Source organism: Panthera uncia, chromosome C2 (assembly GCF_023721935.1).
Source record: "Panthera uncia isolate 11264 chromosome C2, Puncia_PCG_1.0, whole genome shotgun sequence".
In the NCBI taxonomy this organism is placed as follows: domain Eukaryota; kingdom Metazoa; phylum Chordata; class Mammalia; order Carnivora; family Felidae; genus Panthera; species Panthera uncia.
Window position 1 is genome coordinate 17623893 of NC_064810.1, and position 27228 is coordinate 17651120.

At 38.6% G+C, this 27228-nt stretch overlaps 1 protein-coding gene and 1 long non-coding RNA gene across 5 annotated transcripts in view; one reads left to right on the forward strand and one right to left on the reverse strand.

The window, feature by feature from the left end:
• The window catches only part of CYYR1 (cysteine and tyrosine rich 1), a 107246-nt gene that overhangs the window by 69186 nt on the left and 10832 nt on the right, over positions 1-27228 (forward strand). Inside the window, exon 3 of the mRNA XM_049629319.1 lies at positions 20698-20855. Coding sequence (XP_049485276.1) covers positions 20698-20855 — 158 coding nt within the window. The remainder of the gene's footprint in view (positions 1-20697; positions 20856-27228) is intronic.
• The window catches only part of LOC125921730 (uncharacterized), a 284908-nt gene that overhangs the window by 25428 nt on the left and 232252 nt on the right, over positions 1-27228 (reverse strand). The window lies entirely within an intron of this gene.

Genomic DNA, 27228 nt, shown 5'->3' on the forward strand with positions numbered 1-27228 from the left:
AGTTGACTGCAGCCTTCATTCCAAGACAAAATGAGACTGGCTTTCATATTCTGTATCAAGTCAGGTGCCCTGTGGGGCCTATTCAGCTCTACAATTCTGGGAGCCTGATAACCTGGGTCCTTGGAAGTTTCATCTCTCTTGGAAGATAGTCTTTCCAGGACCCACCCATGGGCTTCATTTTGTTTCCTGAGTTGGAACTCCTTACAATGTCTCTTTCTATCATCAAGATTCTTGCCCCCAAAACAGAATTTCAGAGAGGTCAAGTCACAGAGCTCATTGATAATGGAGACGGGATTCAAAAACTGGTATGCTGATTTCATATCCTGTGCTCTGACTCACACCAGTGCATTAATCAGGATAATTATGCAGAAACTGATAAACCCTGAAATCTCAATGGCTTGGCCCAACACCATTTTATTTCTTGATCACATCAGCAGCTCACCTGCGTGGCTGTCTCAAGCCATGCCTCGGTGACTCAGCCTCCTCCCATATTGTGAGCTTACCATCCCAGAATCCTTTGCTTCGAGTCACAGAGACAGGCTAGGGTGGAAGAGGTGAAGAAGAAACACCAAATCTTAACTAACCTTGACAGGAAGTGATGCATTGTTCCCTTTAAGATTCTGTCGGGAAGAATTATTCACACAGTCCCTCCTCTCCAAACTGCAGGAGAACATGAGAAATGGAGAGGAGCACGTGGCTGTTACTATTCCTGCAGCAACTGCCTGCCTTAGGTGCCTCTGCAGAATGAAAGATTATTATTTCCTTAATCTCCTGTGGCTGTGTTGCTCTTTATTGGATCTGCTTCTTTCTGTCCAATCAGCATTAATTTGTCAGAAGAATTGTTAAAGAAGAATCTTTAATCTACAGTAATGACTTACACTGTAATTTGCTATTCTGCCTGTCCACACAGGCAATAGAAGTTACTTGAGTAAGTATAGGTATTCTGCCAGGCTGCACCGTCTACATTGGCTAGTCTTCTTCTTGCTGGTAGAATTGTTATTTCTCAGGCCACGCCTCCTGCCTTTAGTTTTTCCTAATAGATGGGATAGGATGAAGTTTGCCTGACTTCTGAGACATGCAAAAAGATGGTTCACTCAGATGGTTCAAACCAGGCATAATTCCTTCCCTGTAGGTTGCATGGCTCTAGGAATGAGTAGCCCCTTGGCCTACTGGAATGTCAAAGAATACAGTGAAATGTTCAATCACATTGTAATAGTTACTCTTAAAAATGTGCAGAATCCACTTGATTTTTGAGTCTTTTATTCTCTTTATTAAAAAATAGCATGTAAGATATCTTCTATTCTGTTGTGTCATGGTATAACCATTTTTTGTCAAGATCCTTAAGATAAAACTACATCCAAAGTAGGAGTAATCAATTAAGAGCTGATTAGATAATATGAATGAGTACATGCAGTTACTACCTTGATAATTAATTACATCTCCACAGACTTGAGAGTGTTGTTTGTATTAACTATAAATGAGATAAGAAATACTGAAAAGAGATAGTCTCTTTCCACCTCAGAATTGGAGGTGATGTTGGGAAAGAGATTTGTGTGAATGAATATAGCTTGAATTACAATTAGCCAACATTCCTAAAATTCTGTTCTTGTTGGAGTGTGATTAATTATCACACTGAAATTTAACCCTCTTCTAATCTTTTCTCAATGTTCATTAGGCTGAGATTTCCACCTCTGGTTTTGCTTTCCTTTTTTTGACCTGCAGCCGCTGTGTGATTAAAGTGGAATTTCTGCTAACTGGTTGTGGTGGTAGGGAGCTGGAGGGGACCTCTGGCATCATCTGATCCAGTTAGATTCTAACTGTACAAAGACCTGGATCAGAAGATCAGATTTCATGAAGCAATCTAAGAAAAACTCAAAGATTATTATTTTTAATATACATTTTGCAGAGGTTTAAAGACAGTTGTTTCAAAGAAGGATGGTTAAGAGCTCGTTGATTATACAAATAAAGCAAAACTTCTATCCATGCATGCTCGTTATGTTAAAAATTTACGTAATACAATATTACGGAGCAGATATGCCTTTTATAAACATATTCATCTTTGGAAAACACACTTGATTAAAGACAGACCAGGAAAATTTATCTCCTGCGCTTGATATGGCACCTTCTGGGCTGGACCCTTCCCTTCTTCCCTGTGACAGGTCTCTTCTTTGGGAGAGAGAAGATTTCTGGTGAACTAAATCCCACTGAAGTGTCACACATTTACAGGGTAGCGTTGCACAGTGAAATCAGGTGCCTCCAGATTCAATGACTTCTAAGTCCTGGGAATGTCCAACAGCTTTGGATGACGGGTGGTAACACAGAATTATGATAATCCTTTCAGAGTTTGAACTTGATGACTTTAAGGCACTGCTAATTCTACTTTCTCTGCTGTTCTTGAACTCCCTCCTGTCTGCCTTCCTCCATATCCCACTACTGTGGTCAGGTTCAGTCTCTTGGCATCTTTTTCCCAGATAATTACAAAGATCTTGTAATAGGACTGCCCGGACACAGGCTGGTACCATCAACTCCACTTCACTCCACATTACTCTTTGACTGGCCTGTGCTTACAGCTTTTCACTTGTTTTCCATAAATTACAATAAAAAACCAAGATCTCGGCAGTGTCAATGAAGATCTTCCCAATCTGTTCCCTAAATCATGGCTTACTCTTCAAGAGATTTGCCTCTTTCCTGGTCCAGCAGCCCTTGACTTTTCATAATCCCTTTAACACATCATGATACACTACATTCCTATGGCATTTATATGTTGTTCTTTTGATCTTGAGTGGGCTTCTGCTCTAATCTCCTCAATTCCCTTTGATTAAGTCCTAATCTTCTTGTAGTAATCAGAAGGGGTTTACCTCCTTCAGGAATCTATCTTCAAACCCCCCCCAAACACTTATACACTGCACCCTCTTTCACTCACACTCTCACACGTACCCAATCTCTACCCACACATGCTAGCACGAATACTAACACATTTGGAATCGGCACTGACTGCTCTCATAGAACCTGGACTAGGCTTCCCCATTTGCACCTAATGCCACGCATGACTACATGCATGTGTGTCTGTGTCTTCGCAGTCTTTGTGTTTCTTGAACCTTCGACATCGTATCTAAGCTAGAAGAGATACTAAGAAGTGTTTGATATTGCATAATTCATGATTCTCTCCAACCTTGAGATTAAATTATTTTTTTTTTAAATAAAGTCAGCCAGAATAGATGGCTACTAGAAATCCTCATAGTTCTACACGTGCAAACCTGCCTGAAGCTACCTTTTTGACTTTGTAGCACCTTTAATATATTTGGATGAAGGACAGACAAAACCAGGATTTGAGGGCATTTGTCTTTTTCATTCTTTATCATTGTAGCTCATACTCATAAATTCAAACTTGGACCTGGAATCCTAATCATGTCAACTACACAGAGTTATAGTGTGTGTGACAGTCTGTGTCATTGTATGCCAAAACTTTTCCTTTCTTCCTGAATTGACCATCTCTATTTCCCCCATGTCTTTCCTCATTGGTTATATATTGCAGGTCTGGGGCCAAGCATCCAACCCAAGCTGGGCCAATTGTGATATTCCTGGCTGTGGGCAAGTGGATTGATCTAGAGGTGGGTCCCCAACTCCAGCTAGGTCAATCTCATTCCTTCACTGGAAGTGTAACTACTGGAATGACACATTGTTGAAATCAGTTTTTCTCTCATGGCTAATTGTAAGCCATAAAGCTCAGAAATTGTTTGAAGCTGTGTAGAGGCAGCCACCTACGGTGAAAAAGAATGATGTTGATGCTATGGTAAGGATGTATTGATTGTGCATGACTTTAAGAGTCATTAAAATGAGCCTGAGGCTAGATCCTACAAAGAAGCCAAAGTGTAACACTTCCGATCAACCACATCAGGCTGGCACAGCTGAGGTTGTGAGCAAGACGTTCAGAGAGGTGTGATCCAACAGCAGCTCTTGGGTCTGGGCAGTCCCAGGCTCGTGAGAGTTGTTGGCCGATACTAACTGTCAGAACTGAGCAAATCATTGACAAGCCTAAAACACAAGATGGCCCCAGCAGACAGTGATCAATTGCAGGCTTGTCTCAGCTGAGGATGGGGACTTGCCAAGGTCCAGGAAGAAGATCACAGTTGTTTGGGTGGGAAGGCCAACGTATAATGTATAGTCTAGCCATTGGTAAAACCACATGAGGAAACACCAGGCTAGGCAGCACATGGGCTCGCTACCAACGACCCATTACAATATCAAGGTCTGTTACCAGCTTCAGCAGTTAATTTGGAAAGGTTTACAACCTCCAACATCCACCCAAGTCCTATGGGAACCTTATTAAATTTTTAGAAGTCTATGCCTGGAGGGCAGCTGTTATTCTGCCAGGTCCATAACTGGCCTCTCTCCATGCTGGAGTCAATGAAAGGGAAAACAGATTACTCTGAGGGCTCTGAATTTTCATATTCAGATTCACTCTCTTACATCTTAGATGCTCTCAGGACTTAAATCTCAACAAATACATTTTCAGTAGAAATCCCCATAGTCACTGTTAAGAAACTGGTTTGTGATTTTTTTCCCCACTCAAAATATGACTTAAAAAAAGTACCGAAAGAAAAAGATAGTCCTGCCTAAAGTAATTATCATAAGCAAGTTAAGGTAATTAGCTCAGTATGATGTTTCAGCAAAGGTTACTTCAAAACGGTGAACTGTGCCAACGCACTATAAATGAGAGTATTATATCTACAAGCAATTAGAAATTTTTTAGGTTTGAAAGACAAACTTATGTGGACATAGGGAAACCTATGGTAATGTATCCATTTAAATCTAGCTTATGATTGCATATCTCATACAGTCTTCATTTCAACACATTTTTATGAACTGCATTTCATGCAGCAAGGGGCCATGACCCCGAAGACATTCTGCACTCTGGCCTCTTGCTTACTGTCCAATTCAATCAGTCATCAGGTCTTAGAGCTTCAATTTCCCACACATTCCAGGAATCCTTTCTCCTCTCCTTCTCTGCTTTCCTCCGAGACTGTTCATCTTTATATGCCTAGTGCTTATTAGGAGAGTGAAGGGACTCCGTAAACTTTTGCTGAATGGATGAGACAATGAGAGCAGGCAGTCCACTGGAATATAACCAGCTCTGTAGGGGGAATTAGGACCACTGAGCTCTATTCTTTACCATGAAACTGGCTAGAAGATCTTTATCTTCACCTCTCACAGATTTGGTTTTCTCACTTGCAAAACAAGTGGGTCCGTTTCTATTTCACAACGGTACCCTGCGGATCAAAAACTTTTATATGCTACTAAGAAGTATTAAGAAATCATTGCTGCTGTCTTTAGTCTATGACATTTATACTGTTTTAAAAAAAACAACAACAGTTCTCTTTTGCTGAGTCTGATCATATCCTTGAATTATTTTCTTGTCTTCATCTTATATGCCTACAGATAGGGTCTAAAATTCTTAAAGGCAGGCACCATATATCACTCAAATTTTTTTTGTATCATTCAGATTTTATCTCAGCACCCAGAAGAGTGGCTACCACACATTAGATGCTCAGAACATATTTCATGAATGAAATAATGAATGTTGCTATCTAGCAGCGGCCATTTAGAATTGCAGGCATAATGCTAGAACTAAATCAAACACCTCAAGGGCATGACTGGAAAATAAGCTGATTTAATTGTGGATCAATACCACTTTTTGAGATATTGCTGTTTTATAAACAATGAAATGAAACGTTTTCTGCATTTGCAAGAAAAAGGTTCTAGGACCTTCTGTAACTATGAATTGTTGCATTTAGACATTGACTGACAGTACATTATGTTGTGCTATCCCAAGTCTGTATTGGCAGCTAATCGGATAAATGATATTTGGAATCCACACACTGTATAGAACATATCATGGAATATAGTTTAGGGAATCTTCAATCAGATTGCTGTTTTCCTAAATGAAAGTCAAATATATTTATATTTATAAATAACCGTTATTATTGATATTACTATTATTTTATTACACGCATTTGATCTTCATTGAACTTACTTCATAAATCTAATATAGGTATGGGGAACTTGTTCAGAAAATTTGGTCAGTGGAGATAACTGAAAAGCAACCAATCCTCAAAGGGTATCTTCTGGTTTGAATTATTCTTGCTTTCTTCATCGGTCAAATCATTTACCATTGAACTCCAGTGATAAAATGTTATTGTGTAGATCACCCTACCAGTCACAACACATTCAAGATCATTTGTCATTCTCATTTTGTATTCTCTTTGACATCGAGGCATTGTAGAGATTTCTTGAAGGTCTCTCACTGAATCATTAAAATTTAGCTGTATATAAGATGCAAGATGAATGATCCCAATTTAATAGAAGTTGGATGTAGTCTCTCATGCTTTCTTGGTTTTGACATGCTTTTTTGGAACTTTTTCACGGGGATGTCAGAGTACCTGTATGCTACTTAAAACTGCTCCTCCGTATTGAAGTTTTCTTTTTGTTTATACTGTATGCTAATCTTGGCGAAGGATCTGTATTATGTAAGCTTGGGTCAAGGATTGTGTCACACACACACAAAACACACACACACACACACACACACACACACACACACAAAGTGAAATAACAAAGGTTTTAATAATTTTTTAAGGCATTTCTTTCTCTCTCATGAAATCCAGAGATAAGCAATTCAAGGCTGATACAGCATCTCCTTCAAACCTCCATCCCGAGGAGGGCTGTCTTCATTTCAGAAAGCAGGACAGATGGAGGGACAAAAAACCCATTCAAGCAATTTTTTAAGGAGGTTTCTTGAGAGATGTCACAAAATATTTTACTTACAACTTACTTTTCCAGAACTCTATCACATAAAAAAAGACCAGCTTTAAGAATCAGGGAGGTAAGCAATAGTATTTATTTCAGGTAGGCATGAGTTAACCGGCAAGAGTTATTTTATTAAGGGAAACATACAGAACAAATACTGAAGTAGACAACTCTCTACTACAGGATTGAGTCAGGAGATTAGGTAGATTTATTCATGTAGAGAAACATTGTGCTCACTTTGACAGCACATATACAGAGAAACATTAGTTTCTAATTTTTTTTTTAATTTTTTAGGGCTTATTTTATTTTTGCCAGGGCGGGGGAGACAGACTGCAAGTGGGAGAGGGGCAGAGAGAGAGGGAGACACAGAATCCGAAGCAGGTTCCAGGCTCTGAGCTGTCAGCACAGAGCCCAGTGTGGGGCTCGAACTCACAAACTGTGAGATCGTGACCTGAGCCGAAGTTGGACACTTAACTGCCCGAGCCGCCCAGATGCCCCTAGGTTCTAATTTGACTATGAGGATAACAAAGAAGTTACTGGTAAACCACCTCTCCCAAAAGGATAATTTGAATGAAGTTAGTAAAGAAGATTAGCATGATAAAAGGCAAAATAAATTATCTTGAGCATATCTGAATTTTACAGGATTTTTTTTGCAAGTAACATAGACTTATTGGGAGAATCTTATGGATTGATGTTTCTACCCTCCTAAAATAAGCATTTTATATATGGGGTTATAACAATATTTGGTCATGCTTTAACCATTTGAAATTATAGTAGTCTTACTTGATTTATATATTCTGTATATATTTATATATTTATATCAGATATCAGATATAAATATATATCAGATATATCAGATATATATATACATAAATATATCAGATGATATATATATATATATATAAATATATATATATATAAATATATATATAAATGATATACATATATAAATATATCAGATATAAATATATCTGTATATATTTATTTATATATTTATATCAGATATATATATCTGATTTATATATTCTGATTGATTTATATATAAGAGAATATATAAATTCTTTATTACATTATAGGTGTACGTGTAGCTGGCTAGAGAGAGAGATATAAACATAGATATATGTAGTTCTGGGGTCCTCTTGTAACTAATGGAAGTTACAGAACTAAATATTTTTAATATTGAAAGCCATACTCCATTGGGTTTGTTTTTCTTTCTTAACATTCTGTAATAACTTATCAAAGCAAGAAAATGCATCATTTTTAAATTAAGTAGTTCAGAATTTTACTAAATCCTATACCTTATCGATTGTCAATACATTTAGAATAAAATATTGGTTTTAAAGACTTCCGGACATGAAAATATTATACCAAAATATTTTAATGCATTGGATAAAAGAACAGTTATTGAGCAAATGGAATAATAGATTGAGGAAAAAATTTTGCCAAGCTTTATTCTGTCCACGTGTGCATTTTACTTTCAGCACTACAGTTGGGATATTTTTTTCTTTGCTTTAACTCATTGCATATGGATCATCATAAATAAATAGGATTATTTAGTAGTCCCTTCTTTAATAAAGAGGGCCTCTGTTTCACTTAAAATTTTCATTGTAATAGGAGATGAAGCCATTTTAAGTTTATTCTTTTGAAATCGTGGTCATTTTTTTTCCAGAAAACTCCCTCTTCTAAAAATTGTCTCTTCCTTATTTTTCATGTACTTCTTAAAAACTCTTTTGTCCATATACAAAGTTTCTCCTAATGGAAATATTCTGTAGCTCTGCCTGTATCTTATATGGGCATCAAATATTTCTGTGGCCCTTTTTATTATCTTATTTTATCGAGACTGGTGTTATTAGATTATTGCATAGAATATTCACTTGTCCTTTGTATTATGCTGTTTTATAAAATGCATTTGTAAGTTGGTTATGTCAAAGAAAAGAAATATCACAGTGGTATTTTTTCATATCTATTACTTACCTCAAACATTATTTTTTTTTAACGTTTATTTATTTTTGAGACAGAGAGAGACAGAGCATGAACGGGGGAGGGGCAGAGAGAGGGAGACACAGAATCGGAAGCAGGCTCCAGGCTCTGAGCCATCAGCCCAGAGCCTGATGTGGGGCTCGAACTCACGGACTGTGAGATCGTGACCTGAGCTGAAGTCGGACGCTTAACAGACTGAGCCACCCAGGCGCCCCTACCTCAAACATTATTTAATTGTAAAACCATGTCAAGATATCTGTATTAAGTTGCTAGATAACAGTGCTTAATCTGTATTAAGTTGCTAGATAACATAATACTTATGACACCTAAAAGTGTGTCATAAGTATTACTGTGCCAATGGCAACATTATGAGAATCTTTTTTACTTATGAAAAGCTATTTATGGAATGAAATATATTATCTCTGAGCCTTGTTATAGACCACAGATTTATAGTATCATTAGAGCCACTACAAATACATTTAATATCTTCTTATTAAGTCTCATTTTGGTACAGATTTTCAATCTATAATTTCATTCAAAAGTTTTTCATTATCAGCAGGTGGTCAGTATCTACCCATGGAGTTAAACAATACACACTAATAGGCATTTACAAATATTTTGGAGAACAGAGAAGGAAGCATGTGGGGTGTCTTTCCTTCTGACAGGAATCACTTCTCCTATCAACGGAGTGTCCTACAGTTCAACTCAATTCTGACACTAAGTCCCTAAGTTGGCGTCAGACTCCACAGGTTTAAGGACTCAGTCCCACAAGACTGTCCTCATTTCAGATGCCAGTCACCAGTATCACGTTCCCGGGTTACCCACACTTCCATCTAACGTGGCTGTAAAGTCAGGGATTCCCACAGCCTCCTCCTTCGGGGTTGAATCAATGCTAGAATTCACAGGACTCAGGAAAACACTTTACTTGGAATTACCAGCTTACCATAAAGGATACAATACAGGAACAGCAAATGAAAGAGCTGCGTAGTGCAAGGTCTGGGGGGAGGTGGGGCATGGAGCTTCCAGAACTTCCAAGCACTTTTTAGATACTCCCCCTTCTACAGCATTATCTTGTGCTCACCAACCCAGAAGCTCTCTGAACCAATCACATAGGGGTTTTTTGGAGGTCTCCCTGTGCATGCATGATTAAATCACTGGTCATTGGTGATTAACTAATTTGCAGCCCCAGGCCACTTTCTCTGAGGTCAGAAGTAGAGCTGAAAGTTCCAACCCATTAATAGTGCTTAGGACTTTTTCTAGAGATCAGCCGTCTTCTTAAAGCTGTCTAGGGGCCTCCAGCTACCAGAGATCTCATTAGCATACAAAAGACACTTTTATCACTCTGTAGATTCTAAGGGTTTGAAGAGCTGTATGCCAGGACCCTGGGACCAGACCAAACGTTTATTTTTTTTTTTATTATACCACAAAGCAGGAGTAATTTTTGTATTGAAGTAGCAACAGAAATGAACTACGGTAAATATCAGTAGGGGTAATCAAAAAGTATATTCAAACTTGGCAACTCTCATGAGTTTCTAATTAATAGAATTAAAAGATCTTCCAAATACCATAGACTGTTACCTCTTCAGTACAAACTGCCCGGCCTATGCAACCACTTGCTTTGTTACAATATCATTAGTGTGGCATAACGTTTTAGAAAAAGTCATCTAGGAAAAACCAACATTAATTTATTCGCAAGTGAATTAAATCAGACATCAGTATACTTTTTCTGTAACAGGTGAGAGTAAATATTTTAGACTTTATAGACCATGTGGTCTCACAACTATTCAATTTTGACATTAGAGCACCAAACCAGTCAGACAACATGTAAACAGATGGGTTGGGCTTTGTTCCAGTAAAACTTTTATTTGCTAAAACAACTAGGCATGGCCTTAGTTTGCCTACTGTGGGACTAGGCTGAGTAAAACAGCATTCACTATAATAAATGATTAAAATGAACAATTAAAAAAAATAATTTGCTTTAACAAACTTGGATTTTTGCCTATTGATTGTTGTATATAACCAAGAAAACTGAATGTTTTTGTTTATTACTAAGCTTACAGAATTATTAAATACTGTGAGAAGATAATTATTTCTGAGGTTTTTTAGAATTCATGAAAGGTTTTGCAGTAGTCTCCTGAGAACAGAAAATTGTCTTTGCATACATATTTATCCAAATTGTGCTTTAAAAAAAATTTTTTTTAATGTTTATTTAGTTTTGAGAGAAAGAGAGAGAGAGAGCATGAGCAGTGTAGGGGCAGAGAGAGAATGAGACACAGCATCTGAAGCAGGCTCCAGGCTCTGAGCTGTCAGCACAGAGCCCGATACGGGGCTCGAACCCACGAACATGAGATCATGACCCGAGCTGAAGTCGGACGCCCAACCCACTGAGCCACCCAGCGGTCCCTCAAATTGTGCTTTATAATCCAGAAATCAGAAGTTAAAATTTAACAAATTAATAGCATCAAAAATTTTAAAAATATTAAAAATTAACAGCATTTTCTTTTCTCAAGAAAACTGCCCTTTCAGGTTTAATTTAATAATAAAGAAGTGCCAGGAAGAAGTACTTCCATTACATTACTGTGGCCAACAGACACATGAAGAGATGCTCAGCGTCACTAATCATTCACTAATCAGCCATGTGAGTTATCCACCTTACACCTGTCAGGACTGCCCTTGCCAAAAAGAGAAGAAATAGAAGTGTTGGCAAGAATGTAGAGGCAAAGGAACCCTTGTGCACTGTTAGTGTGGCCACTGTATGAAAATAGTATGAAATTCTTTAAAATATATATAATTTTTATATTGATACATATTGTATATAATAAATGTTACCTATTTGATATATTAATGTATATATGTACATACATATACATACAATGAAATATTACTCAGCCACAAGAAAAGGTAAAACCTTGTCATTTGCAGCAACACCATCTCGAGGATGGACCTCGAGAATATTCTGCTAAGCGAAATAAGTCAGACAGAGAAAGACAAATACCGTATGATCTTACTCCTATGTGGACTCTAAAAAAAAAAACAAACAAAACAAATGAACCTCAGACCAAAAAAAGCAGACTCAGACCTACAACTACAGAGAACAATCTGATGGTTGCCACAGGGGAGGGGGATGAGGAGTGGACAAAGTAAACGAAGGGGAGGGGAGACACAGGCTTCCAGTTATGGAATGGATAGGGGGATGAAAGGTGCAACATAGGGAATATAGTCAGTAGCCCTGCAATAACGTGGTATGGCGACAGGTTGTAGCTACTCTTGAGTGTAGCAAAACCATAGAGTTAGCTAATCATTACGTTGACCGCTTGAAACTAATGGCACATTGTAGGTCAATTGCGTTTCAATTAAACAAAGAAATACTTTCATTACAGGGAAAGAATTTTATAGGTGATATTCCCATCACAGTTAAAGAAATGTGAGATAGCTTCATTCATTGATTTATTAAAGATTTTTTGAGCACCTCTAATATGCACAGGAAAAGGTTTGGAATCATACATGTATGTCAATGACATACGATTTTTGCCCTGCCAGCCTAAATTAACAGCTATATCTTTAAAGATATTTATCACATTTTCATCTCTTCTAAAAAGGTGTTTCTATATTTCGCTTTAAAAAATCACTTTATAATTTTAAACAATTACCTTTTCTGCCAGTATTTTATTTCTCAAAGCCCCATTGCCTGACTGGACCTACTTTTTCCTATTCTTCCCTCTAAGTACAACTTGAAAACCCTAGATGTTATATATAAAACAAACAAGAAAAGTTTGAAAGGTGAAGAGAAGGTGCTAGAGCAGCTAGGATTCCCATGCCCAAAGAACACAAGAGTGAATTCCTTGTGCTTTCTCTTGACTCATTTATCCCAGACTTGGAGGGAACCGGCAACCCAGAAACACCAGTGGACACATACAATAAAAGCCCCAACAAAAGCCTAATCTTTCCAGCCGCAGCACCAGTAAAGAGGCAGCCTCACAAGACAGAAATCTTTTAGACAATAACAATTTGACTACAAAACAACAAAGGAAACAAATACAGCCCCATCCTAACATCTACCAGTAAAGGTCAAACGGGGAGCCCAAACCCAACAGAAGAGCTACAAAATACATGGAGCAAAACTGATGAAAATGAAGGGAGAAACAGACAAATATTTAGTATAGTTGGAGCCTTCAACATCCTCCCTCATCAATTAGTAGAATAACTAGACAGAAAATCAACTAGGATACAGAAGAACTGAACATCATCAACCAGCTGAATCTAATCATTTACCAAACACCCTATTCAACAACAGAAAAATAAACCCCAGAAATAGTCCCAAATAAGCATGGCCAACTATTTTTGTTAATGTTTATTATTTATTTTTGAGAGAGACAGAGCATGAGTCAGGGGAGGGGCAGAGAGAGAGAGGGAGACACAGAATCCGAAGCAGGCTCCAGGCTCTGAGCTGTCAGCACAGAGCCTGACACGGGGCTCGAACCTACAAACTGTGAGATCATGACATGACCTGAGCCAAAATTGGACGCTTAACTGGCTGAGCCACCCAGGCGCCCCAGGGCCAACTAATTTTTTACAAAGGTACAAAAACAATGCAATGGGGGAAGGATAGTGTTTTCAATCAATGGTACTGGGGCAGTTGGATGGATATCCATGGGCAAAAAAATTACCTTCAACCTCAACCTGACACCTTATCCAAAAATTAAACCAAAATGGACTATAGGTTTAAATGTCAAACATAAATCTAATAAATCTTTTAGAAAGAAACATAGGTGAAGTCTTCAGAACCTTGGGCTTGGTGAAGAATTCATAGGCACGACACCAAAAGCTTAATCCATTAAAGAAAAAATTGAAAAACTGGACTTTATTAAAAGTAATTTTTTTTCTCTGCAAAAGACTGTTAAGAGGATGGAAAGACAAAATACAGACTGAAAATATTTGCAAAGTATATATCTGATAAAAGACTTCTATCTAGAATTTATGAAGAATTCTTAAAAGTTCAATAGTAAAAACACAAACAATCCAATTGGAACATGAATAAAAGACATGAAGAGATATTTCACTGAAAAATAAATCCACAGATAGGGGGCCCCCCGCGGGGCTCACTCAGTTGAGTGTCCGACTTCAGCTCAAGTCATGATCTCACGATTTGTGAGTTCAAGCCCCATATCAGGCTCGCTGCTGTTAGGCTGTCAGCCCAGAGCTCGCTTCAGATCCTTTGTCCCCCTCTCTCTACCCCTCCCCCGCTTGCACTCTTCCAAAAATAAATAAATATTTTTTTAAAAAAGATAATACACAGATGGTAACTAAGCCCATGAAAAGATGTTTATACCCCTGCCCTCAGCCATTAGGGAATGTAAGTTAAGATCACAATGAGATATCACTACACGCCTATTAAAAAAAACTAAAATACAAAATAATGACAATACCAAATGCTGGCAGGGATGTAGAGAAACTGGATGTCTCATACTCTGGTGGTAGGAATGTAAAATAGTATAGCCCTTCAGGAAAATACTTTGGCTGTATCTTTTCAAATTGAACGTATACTTTTCAAATAACCCAGCAATCCCACTTTGGGGCATTTATCCCAGAGACATGAATACTTATACCCACACAAAAACCTGTACATGATTGTCCATGGCAGTTTTATTTGCAAAAGCCAAAACTGGAAATAACCAAAATGCCCTACAATAGGTCCTGGATAACCAAACTGTTATATCCATACCAGGAAATACTACTTAATGATAAAAAGGAATGCATTGGTATGCACAAAAGCTAGGATGGGCTCCAAGGGTATTATGCTCAGTAAAAAAAGTCCATCTCAAAAGGTGATATACTACGTGACTCCATTTGCATAACACTCTTGAAATGACAAAATTATAAAAATGGAGAACAGACTAGTGATTTGAGCAGCTATTAACGGTGGGGAGGAGGGAGATGGGTCTAACTATAAAGAAACAGCACGGGGAAAATATTTGTGGGCAAAATATTTGCTTGCCATAGTGACTGCATGATCTCTGCCTGTGTTAAAATGACACAGAACTATGCACACGCTTCATCCTAATGTCACCTTCCTGATTTTGATGTCGTACTGTAGCCACCGGGCGGAAGAGACACAAGGATCTCTCCGTACTATTTTTACAACTTTCTAGGAATCTATAACTATTTCAAAATAAAAGCTTAAAAAGGAAAATATGTACACCTGGCAGTCCATTCTTTCAAAAAAAAGTACATTCCCTACACTTTTTTTCAAGATCTTTATGATGCCCAATTTCTCACACGAATAGCTTCTCTCTTTCCGACAGTTGACGAAACCAAATTATTTATGTGCCAGAAGGTTACTGCTTGTTTATTGTTTCTCTTAATTAATAATGGAGTAAATAATGCTATAAATGTTTTACTTGCCATGTCTTTAATAACTAATTTACAGTTGCTAATGGGTGTCGAAAGATCAAGGACACCAAAATCATGATTTAATCAGAAACCTCATTTAACACATTAGTTGCACCCTCAGTAGTGACCTCGCAGGCACTTTTGCTGGAGCTGCTAACAGGAAAACAAAATGTGACTCGTTTTCTACTTTCCTCTGTTTAAAAAATGAATTAATGAATATAAATATGTACCGACTTGATACCTTAACAGCTTCCATCACACTCATTTCGGAAACTCTATGCCTGCATAATTGGGCCATTGATTACTTCTGAAGCATAAATCAAGCCCACCAAATCAATCTTATTTGGACTTCAAAATTACAATAAAAAGGTTTCCAGATGACTTTTGATTTACTTATTTCAAATTATTTCCTTTGATAAACCTTTCTTTTTTGAAAAGACTTATGTATTAAATTGTTAGACTCGGTCATTCTTTAAGTACTAATAACGGCACATCCAAATACATCTCACATTCTGCTTTCATAATTTACTAACAAAGTTAAGGTGCATGTAGGAGTATTTTATTTTTTTAATGCTTATTTATTTATTTTGAGAGAGGGAGAGAGTGTGTGTACATGAGCAGGGGAGGAGCAGAGAGAGAGGAGAGAGAATCCCAAGCAGGCTCCACGTTGCAAATGTGGAGCCCCATGTGGGGCTCAATCCCACAAACCACGAGATCATGACCTGAGCTGAAATCAAGTGTCAGAAGCTTAACCGACTGAGCAACACAGGTGCCTCAACATGTAGGAATATTTTAAAGAAGTCTATTGGAGTCTATTGGAATTATTAGTGGCATTCTGTTTTTTAAGAGCGGGAAAAGTCATAAAAAGGAAATCTCTTCTGAAAAGAACAAATATGTGTTCACAATTCCTGGTCTGCAGTTCTGAAATCCTCCAAACAAAACAATGACAAATGTATGTATCTCCTCACCTTTACTGGGGCGCCTGGGTGACTCAGTTGGTTAAGCGTCCGACTCCTGATTTCGGCTCAGAGCATGAGCTCACGGTGCATCAGGCTCTGCGCTAACATCTCAGAGCCTGCGTGGGTTTCTCTTTCCCTCTCTCTCAGCCTCTCTCTCTCTCTATCTCTCTCTGTGTCTCTCATAATAAACTAATAAACTTAAAAAAATATTCTCACCTTTACTGCAGAAATGTAAATGTGGGGGTGCCTGGGTGGCTCAGTCAGCTAAGCATCTGACTTCACTCAGGTCATGATCTCACAGTTTGTGGGTTCGAGGCCCACATCAGGTTCTGTACTGACAGCTCACAGCCTGGAGCCTGCTTCAGATTCTGTGTCTCCCTCTTTCTCTGCCCCTCCCCTGCTGGTGCTCTCTCTCTCTTCTGAAATAAATAAAATAAAAACATAAAAAAAAATTTTAAGGAAATGTAAATGTGTATGTGCTCGGGATACTGGCCCTGGAAGAAGTATCCTACAATATAGGGTGTATGTACTATATTCCCTTTACAAAATCTTAAAATTTCTGATTTAAGAGAAATATCTGGCCTCAAGGGTTTGGGACGAGAATCACAGAGCTGTCTTAGAAAAGTCTAGGACAGATTATAGGATAGAAACAAAGTATAGGATAAAAAAGGATAGAGGGATGCCAGCGTGACTCAGGGAGTTAAGCATTGCCCACTCTTGATTTTGGCTCAGGTCATGATCTCACAGTTGTGCGATTGAGCCCTCCACACCCAGTGTATTTACACTCCACCCAGTGTGGAGCCTTCTTAAGATTCTCTCTCTTACTCTTCCTCTGCCCCTCCCCTGATTATCATGCCCACACTCTCTCTCTCAAAAACTAATGAAATAACTAACTAAATAAAAGTATAGGATAGATATTTATATGGCATGAAAATATGCCAGATACATATCTGGCAAATGAGTCCAGGAGTACAGATATTTCGTGATATGAAATCTGAGAAAAGAGTCAGATAATCACCAGGCTGACCTCCATTTAATTAGTAAGAAAACTAGATGGGTGGGGGGCATTCAGCAACTTGCCCAAGGTTACTCAGCTACAGCTGGAACCCAGGCAGTCTGGCTTTAGTAATCATTCTTTTGAACCACAAAAATTATGTTACTGAAGACTAATTTTGAATGGTTCCACTGTCGCAACAGAGTGGGATGCAGTCTCTAAGTTAACAGCACAAGGATTTGTGGAAGTTCATGCCCTTATAGGCAAAACTCTAGGCTCCAAGAAAGTGTCAGGCTGGCTCATACATAACATTGGAGGATCCTGTTCATTGGGCACCATGAACAGCCCCAAAGAAAAAACTATGGGTGCTCTTACACCGTGGATTTCATCTGTCCAACGGTAGCCTTCCACACTGAACTTTCAAGCAGCTAATCAGTGCTTCTTTTTTAAAGAGCAGAAAATTCAGGATCACCAGACATTTAAGGAAAATGCCAAACATGAAATGGATCAAAATCATCCATAAAAAGGAACCTAAACAGGACGCAAGAAATACAAAGTGTAGAAGAGAACATTTCAAAAAATTATACATCATTGTACACCGTTCTTATAAGAGGAGCCAATAGATAATACATGAAAATAAAGGGGCGCCTGGGTGCTCAAGTTGGTTGAGCATCTATTTGTACCTTCAGAGATTAGAAGAAACTATATCCATGAAAGCAAAACAAGACATTATACAATAAGGGGGTGGGTGCAATGGCCGATAAGATAGAGCATCCAGAAATTAAAAATATGACAACTGAAAATTCAATAAAACTTTGGAAGGTAAAGTCAGTGAAGTTCCCCAGAAAGTAGTTCAAGAAAACAGAGATCAGAAAACTTAGAGAAGTTATCCTGGAAGTTATTTCAGAAAAAGCTTCCAGAAAGAGAAACACATAAAATGGTGGAACGGAAATCATCCATGTATGGAACAATTTTAAGAACTGAAGAATGAGGGGCGCCTGGGTGGCTCAGTCGGTTAAGCGTCCGACTTCGGCTCAGGTCACGATCTCGTGGTCTGTGAGTTCGAGCCCCGCGTCAGGCTCTGGGCTGATGGCTCAGAGTCTGGAGCCTGCTTCCGATTCTGTGTCTCCCTCTCTCTCTGCCCCTCCCCCGTTCATGCTCTGTCTCTCTCTGTCTCAAAAATAAATAAATAAAATGTTAAAAAAAATTAAAAAAAAAAAAAAAAAGAACTGAAGAATGAGTCTCCAGACATGAAAAATCCTAAGGGACTGGAAAAATAATTTATAAAAAAAATCCAAGCACATTATGCAACTTCAGAATACTAGTGAAAAGAAAATGCTAACAACTTCTGGTAACTGTTTGAAAATTTTCTTAAGAATTTGGGGGTGGGGGCTAATAGCAACATGCATATGGAAAGATGGGAACTCATGGAAATTCCATAAACAAAGTAAGTGTAAGAGAGATGAAAGTTACCAATGTACCTTGCTTGACTCAGCAGTAAGCGATGTCATGGTAAATGTCAATACTGATGACTGATTTAACCATGGATCAAGTTTGTCTGTGGGATCGAAATTCCCAAATACTTGTAAGAGGAGCCAATAGATAATCCATAAAAATAAAGGGCGCCTAGGTGGCTCAAGTCCGTTGAGCGTCTGACTATTGATTTCGGCTCAGGTCATGAAATCACAGTTCATGGGTTCAAGCCCCTCATCTGCCTCTGTACTGACATGTTGGAGCCTGCTTGGGATTCTCTCTCAATCTCTCTCTCTCTCTCTCTCTCTGCCCCTCCCCCACTTGTGCATGCTCTCTCTCTCCTTTCTCTCAAATGAATAAACATTAAAAAAAAATAAAGGAATGTAACTGTATTAATGAGAAATAAGAAGAAAGGTACTAAAACAATGTTTGAAAGAGTTGAAATGGTTACTTCTGGGGAGTTACCCAAATTAGAAAGTGAAATTTTTCTTTATTGTCCCATGTCTATACACTGTTTTTTGTTTAAAGTCTATTTATTTATTTTGAGAGAGACAGAGACAGTGCAGAGAGAGAGAGAGAGAGAGAGAGAGAGAGAGAGAATCCCAATTAGGTTCCATGCTGTCGGTGCAGAGCCCTACGTAAGCCTCGAACTCAGGAAATTGTGAGATTATGACCTGAGCCAAAATGACAATCCGGACGCTTAACTGAGCCACCCAGGCACCGATCCCATATGTTTAAAATAAATCTTTAGATATACATTCAAAATTTTGAAATATAAAAATATAATTTTCTCCTTGCAATCATCTGTCAATACTGGTATTCTGCGAACATTTGCCTTTTCACTTGTAGTATTAAGTTAACCATGTACCATGAACATTTCACCCCAATCCATGTGGACCTCTTCACCTTTTTAAGTCACTATATAGGATTCATTCTCTGGTGCATTACATTTTTTTTCTTTTTGTAATTTTCTTGATATGGATATTAAGGTGCTTCTGATATTTTGTTATTAGCAACAACACATTGAGAAATACCCTTGTTACATTATTTGTGCCCACACGTGCTGTATTTCCTCAGAAAGCATTGCTAGAAATGATGCTGCCTGTTGAAAATTTACCTTTTCACAAAGATTTCCCCCATTACTTTCCAAAATGTGGACAAATGTAGACTCTTACAAATCATACCATGTGCACATAATGATAATGGCGATTCTTTCATGCGGTATTTTTCCCTTCTATGATTTTGTTGTGAGAGATAAAAGCCTTCCAGAGAAAAACATAACGTTAAAGAACAAAGGTGTTGCTTGCATTGTTTCCAAATTTAATGAGAATATTGTTTGTCGTAACTGTTTTCTGAATAATTTTTTAAAACTGTTTGGTTTGGGGGCACCTGGGTGGCTCAGTCAGTTGAGCGTCCAACTTCAGTTCAGGTCATGATCTCACAGTTTGTGGGTTCGAGCCCCGCATTGGGCTCTGGGCTGACAGCTCAGAGCCTGGAGCCTGCTTTGGATTCTGTGTCTCCCTCTCTCTCCCCGCCTATCCCCAGCTCATGCTCTCTTTCGCTCTGTCTCAAAAATAAATAAATAAACTTAAAAAAAAAAGTTTGGTTTGGTTTTCTCTGTTTTGTCAAGAAAAAAAAAATCCCAGTTCTACTTTGTGAAGAGTTTTAATAAAGATAAACGTTAAATCTTCTTTAATATTTTGGTATTTATCAAATTGTTTTCAGTAAATGTGTACTCAGACAATAGGTAAATTCTTTGCTGCTTAAGTACACAGCAGAATGGTTTTTTAATCATTGTTTTCGAGAGCATATCTGGATAATTGTGTTTTGTATAAATATATGGATTTCTAAAACCAGAATCTGAATGATAGTTTTACTGTACTGAAAGAGGATTCCCTGACGGCTTATAACGTTTTCCTATCTATTGAAATACACAAGACTACTCACTTGACTGATTCAGGGAATTACCTTTTTTTTTTTTTAACATTATCCTTAAGAAGATTTGTAAAGGAGCATTAGTCACATAGTCATGGAGCTGTATTTGAAAGACTTTTGAGCCTTTTCAATAAATGTACTTTTGTTTTTCTTTTTTAGGGGCACCGCAATTGCTGGCATCGTGTTTGGAATTGTATTCATCATGGGGGTCATTGCTGGGATTGCCATATGTATCTGCATGTGCATGAAAAACAACCGTGGGACCCGGGTGGGCGTCATCAGGACCACCCACATCAATGCCATCTCCTCCTATCCTGGTAAGCACAATCACTTACTCCTTCTGAAGGAAGAGTCAGATTTGTTAGTTATGCTCTATGCCTTGGAGAGAGGAAACATTGAAGAGGCCACCACAACCATCTCCAAGAAGGTAGGGCATTTCTAAATTAACGTAGATTGAAGCTCTAACTTTCAATGGAGATTAATTAGATCCAGGTAACAAAATCTACCTCACATCTGAAGGTATTCGTATTTTTAATGCCTGTCTCATTGACCGCAATTCCCAATCAGCCGGAGTTAAGAGAAATAGACGATTCACGCCCACTGTGTCTACCAGCCAGAGTTCTGACAAATAATTCTAGAGAAAGTGTAAGTGACATGTCTTAACAAACTGGCATCTGACCTAGTAGGTATGTATGTCTTAAGGAAAAGTATTAACTAAAGTTTTTACGTGTCCTCTTTATGCAAGGAAAACCCTCTTAACATAATAGCAAACTTCTCAACAAAGAAAATTCTCAGCAAAGGTAATACATTAATAATTTGACAGGTATTTGATGAGAATCTGCTAGAAGTTCTACATATAAACATACTGAATACATATGACTCTATAACCAAATACTCCATTTTACAATAGGTGATTACACAGTAGAGTTTTCTAGGTCAGTCTGTATATGTACATTTTGACATATAAAAAGGAGTCAAGTTTTAAATGTAATACATTCTTAAAAAGATAATTTCCCATCCACTGTATGTTCTTTCTCAGCTCCTTTATTTTTATTTTTATTTTTTAATGTTTTTTTTTTTTTATTATTTTTGAGACAGAGAGAGACAAAGCATGAGCAGGGGAGGGGCAGAGAGAGAGGGAGACACAGAATCTGAAGCAGGCTACAGGCTCTGAGCTTTCAGAACAAAGCCCGACACAGGGCTCGAACCCACGGAGTGTGAGATCATGACCTGAGCTGAAGTCGGACGCTTAACCAACTGAGCCACCCAGGCACCCTCTCAGCTCTTTTAGAAAAGAGGGTACCTTGGGGTACCCTCTCCAGAGGAACAGTCAAAGCCAGGGGTTCCTCATTTTAGCCAAAGTAAATGGCAAATTCCTGACTGGGAGCTAGAAGGCAATGCATGAACTGGCTCCTCTTTTTATTTGTCTGACGTCATTTCGTTCTCTACTCCCTCTTGCCACTCTGGCTCCAGTCACACTCTTCCTTGAACATAGAAACAGGCTCCGTGTGCTCTGTGAACACAACAGGGCACACTCCCATCTTAGGGCTTTGCCTAGAACACGGACTCCTGCACTCGATTCAACTCTTTGCTCAAAAATCACCTCCTGACTGAGGGCTGCTCTGCCCACTCTATTTAAGAGTGTATTGTGTCCCTCCCCATTGTGTCCTTATTCTACCCAGTTTTTTTCCCCCAGAGTACTTTTAATCTTCTAAGATACCATATAGTTTATCTCATTGTTATATTTACTGTTTATTGTCCATCCCCTCCTTCTAGAATATTAGCTCCACAAAGAAGAAATCATTGTCTATTCTGTTCACCACTCAATCCCAAGTATAAAACGGGACTGGCACATAATGGCCATTTAAACAGATGTAGTTGAACAAGACAGGATCACCACTCATGACAAGATCTGATGTAGTTATATACAAAAACCTAGAGAATTTACTTTAAATTCCACCCTGGAATATGTAGCTTTTACTCACACAAAAGCAATTCACAATGTGGATTCTTTCCAACTTAGTAAAAATATTGTTGGGATTAGTGTAATGATGTTAGAACTTGAGGAAAGGGGAGAAAGGGGGGGTTGTTTTTTATTCTTCACATCACCCTGTTTTTACCTGGTCAGCCCATAACTCAAGAGAACAGAGGAGAGTCAGAGAGAGACATTAACTAGAAAGAAGACAAAGAGAAGCCCTCTGTAGATAATATTCCAGATACACTTAAAAAAAATTCTTAATGTTTATTTATCTTTTGAGAGAGAGAGAGAGAGAGAAAGCAAGTGGGGTAGGGTCAGAGAGAGAGGGAGGCATAGGATCCGAAGCAGGCTCCAGGCTCCGAGCTCTCAGCACGGAGCCCGACGTGGGGCTCGAACTCACGAACTGGGAGATCATGACCTCAGCCAAAGTTGGACACTCAACCAAACTGAGCAGCGCAGGAGCCCCCAGATACACTTTTGCTTGACCAAAAAAAAGCTTAAATTAAACATTAAACATTTTAAAACATTAAAAAATATTTTGGGGGGCACCTGGGTGGCTCAGTCGGTTAAGCATCCAACTTCAGCTCAGGTCATGATCTCACGGTCTGTGAGTTCGAGCCCCACGTCGGGCTCAATGCTGACAGCTCGGAGCCTGGAGCCTGCTTCACATTCTGTATCTCCTTCTCTCCCTGCCCCTTCCCCACTTGTGCTCTCTCTCTATCAAAAATAAATGTAAAAAAATTTTTTAAAATATTTTTTATAAAAGTAGAATGTAAAATACAAAATATTTGAATGTGAAGGCTTATGTTTTCTCGGGTTTGAAGTTTCTATTTCATGCTTGGATACATGTTTTTGAGTGGCGTCATATATTCTGGCAGATCACGACAGCATGTTGCATTTTCAGTAAATGCATTGTTCTGGGAACCGAATACCATGAGAAAAATAATAAGCCTTATGGTGGAAGCATTTTTACTGCAAAAAGGCTAGGTCTTCACAAACATAATGTGCTTGATCACTTCTCATTTCCTTCGCAAAGTAACTAATTAAGCTTTTACTTAAGAGATAGGAAAACACACAGAGTAGTACTGAATGCTTTTCAAAATCTTTCATCTGTAGACATATTACATATTTTTCCTCACAGTAATGAAATAACCTTGTGATAAATGAGGCAACCACCCAATTTATTGTATAGTCTTACAGCCTGAGGGCCACATGCATGAGTAGAAAATAATTTGGCCAAGGCCATCTTATTCCTTGCTGAAAGGGCTCAGTGAGGACACCTGCAGTGAATGCTATTTCTGTGCACTAGAGAGATTACTGACAAAAGGTAGTCTGCCACCCCCAATACTTTGTTGGACAATGACCTTCCAAAATAGTTTTTGTTCCTGCCATGTTGGGTAGAGTGAACAGTGTCCAGTTTAATTACAATTATTTGTCAAGTCTTATAACTTCCACTACTTTCCAGAACTTCATTGTGAGCAAAGGAAAGTGATCGTGCTAACCCTTTTTTAAAAAATAGGTTTGGATGATACACACTTGAAAGAAAAGAATACAGAAAGACCACAACAGAAGGCTTTGCAAAGATATAAAAATCAACAAAAGGAAAGCAGGGAATTTCAATGCTATCAAGAAATCTGAGATCTGAAGTACATTGTTGAGTCCCCTGCTGATTGCCTAATAGATGATAGATAGATAGATAGATAGAGATAGATAGATAGATAGACAGACTGATTTGGGTAAACAGTGGAAAAGGAGGGGGAAGTTCTTGCAAACAGAAAAATGACAAAGGATACATATAGAAAGGGGTTGTGGAATTGGAAAAAATCATCATTTTTAAAACCATCATAAGAAAAGGTTGGGGGGGTGCTTGTGTGGCTCAGTAGATTAGGCAGCCAACTCTTGGTTTCGGCTCAGGTCACGGTCTCATGGTTCGTGGGTTTGAGCCCCACATTGGTTCTGCAATGACAGTGTGGAGCTGCTTGGGATTCTCTCTCTTCCCCTCTCTCTCTGCCCCTCCATGCTTCTCTCTCCCTCTCTCAAAATAAACAAATAAACCTAAAAAAAAAAAGTTTGGGACAAGAGTCATTAATGATGCTGAATCTGGGGGAAGAGGCTGCAGGGGGACAGGACATTTGCAAGTATCTACTCCCAGGTTTGCTGCTAGTTATAAGGGGAAAGATAGAAACCAGACAGTAGAGAAATCAAACAACATCTTGACCAGCCAGTAAAGTCACCAAAAAAGGACAGATGGACATCTTGCACCTTTGGGTATTAGTTACTCTGAAGATGACACAATTGTATATGTGTAGGATTCTGGTTGAAAGTTTACAGCTTGAATCTAAGCATGAAAAAAAAATCTGACAAAGCCAAGTTGAGAAGCATTCTATAAAATAACTGACTTATGGTCTTTAAAATCTCCTGGAAATATTTCATTAAGAAATCAAAGCTCTAGGGTGCCTGGCAGGTTTAGTCGATTAAACGTCTGAGTCTTGATTTCGGCTCAGGTCATGATCTCACGGTTTGTGAGTTCAAGCCCTGCATCAAGCTCTGCACTGACAGTGCGGAGCCTGCTTGGGATCCTTTCTCTCCCTCTCTCTGCCCTTCCCCTGCTCATGCTCTCTCTTTCTTAAAATAAATAAATAAAGCTTTTAAAGAATTTAAAAAAACTCAAAACTCTAGGGGCACCTGAGTGACTTAGCTATTTAAGCGGCCAACTCTTGATTTCAGCTCAGGTCATGATCTCACAGTTCATGAGATGAAGGCTTGTGTCCGGTCCTGTGCTGAGTGGAACCTGCTCTCTCCCCTCTCCCTTTGTCCCTCCCATGCCCATGCACTGTCTCTCTCTTTTAAAGTAATTAAACATTCAAAAAAAGAAATCAAAAATCTGTTTGCATCATTGAATTCACAAATGAGGGTAACCTTATTAGTATTTGCACTGAACACACAGACTTTCATATACTTATCAAAGGATTTGGTGATAGGAGGATAGTATCTTCTGATTGTGCCTATATTCTTACAGAAATTAGAAACAAGTCTTGTTCTGAAAGTGGGTTGAGGAGATGTTTATAGTTAAGGAATCTCAGAGGGGCAGGGAAATACCTAAAGAAATACATAATTTCCAAGCAATGCCAAGGGTTTCCACACTTAAGAATATAGTCATTCCTTGAAAGTGAAATCAGTTGTTTTAATTGTTCATTTTTCTCTAGCCACTTTAAGCTCCTAGGTACCAGTCTGGGAGAGCCAAAATGTTGAATTTAATCAAGATTGGAGATTTATCAGGCAATGGGGAGAAAAAGAGATAAGAAAGTTGATAAATGCACAGAAATAATTTTACTGATGGATGATAAATCTAAGCTTAATAAAGAAAGATAGGAAGACAGGAAAGAGGTGACATCAGTTTAAATTAACTTTTTTAAATGCCATCAGTGAAACTGGAAATCTAGGTGAAGTTCAAGATATGTTGGCGTGCGTATTCTAGAAAGGTAAAGAGTCGCGGTCAGATTTACATACGTACCATTCTGTTATTGGTTACAGCAAGGGTGAGAAAAAGATTTTTGCAGGCAAAAAAGTTCAAGTGTTAAAAATACTGTTTAACACTTCATGAAGTGGACAGTCTTCATGCAGAGAGCTGCAAAATAGGTGGAAGGAAGGGAGCTTTTAGAGGATAAAAAAATAAAGAACAAAGAAGAGAAAAATAGGAAATATCTGATTGGCTGCCGCATAAACCTTGTTTGGAGTGAGAAGGAACAGGAAGTAAGTATAGAGCCCAGAGTTGGCTTGGGGTTTGGGGATTAGCTGACTGGATCTACTAAGTTCCAGGTCAAGTGGAGCTTCATAGGGACATGACGGTTATCTAAGCTTTGGTTTGCTGCCATAGCACCCTGGGCAGAAGTAAGCTCCATCTTGGGGCTAGAAATTTACTTCAACACATGAATGTTGAAATCATCAACAATGCTAATAGAAGTCATGATGTGGAGAAAGATAATGGGCCAGATGCTAAATCTTCAATGGATGAGAGTCTAGAGCAGAGCAGACCACAGGTATTGATAACGAGGAGGAGTAGAAAGTAGTATAATCTCATAGTGTGTGCTACAAAAGAGCCCAGGTTTTTAAAGAGGGAACATAAGCCACGGTTTGAAAAATGGCTATGAGAATCCCAGAAGACACCCAGTGCACCTGCTGGCCCTATAGGACGTAGGATACGGAAGAAAAAGAAGACCTCTGATTTAATACTGCTGTAGAGGAAGCTGCCCTCTCAGGACAAATCTGACTTGAATGAAAACAGAAAGTGAATGTTCACTTCCTGAGATAATTATCTCCTGTATTCTTCCTTCTTCTCAAAAGCTCAAAAACCCCTTTATTTTTCTCGCTCTCAGCAGATCTCATTTCTCTGGAAAACAGGCACAGTTAGAAGAAGACTGCCTCATATTCTGAGCTAGAGTAATGTGTAAAGGGATGAAAAGGTGAGGATACAAAGGGCTTTTCTGATGACAGACTTTGTGGTCTACTGAGTACAGTGAAAGGGGGTGGGGAAAGTTTAGAAAATTAATTAAATTCATGCGTAAAGCCTTCCGGAGTTAGAGGTCTACAATGAAGGATGTTCTTGTAGCTTGTCTAGTAACTTGTTTCTCTGGTAACAGACAGATGTAAAACATGACTGGACTAGGTCTTGATGTCATCTGAGGGGAAGGGGAATGACAGCTTCTAACAAT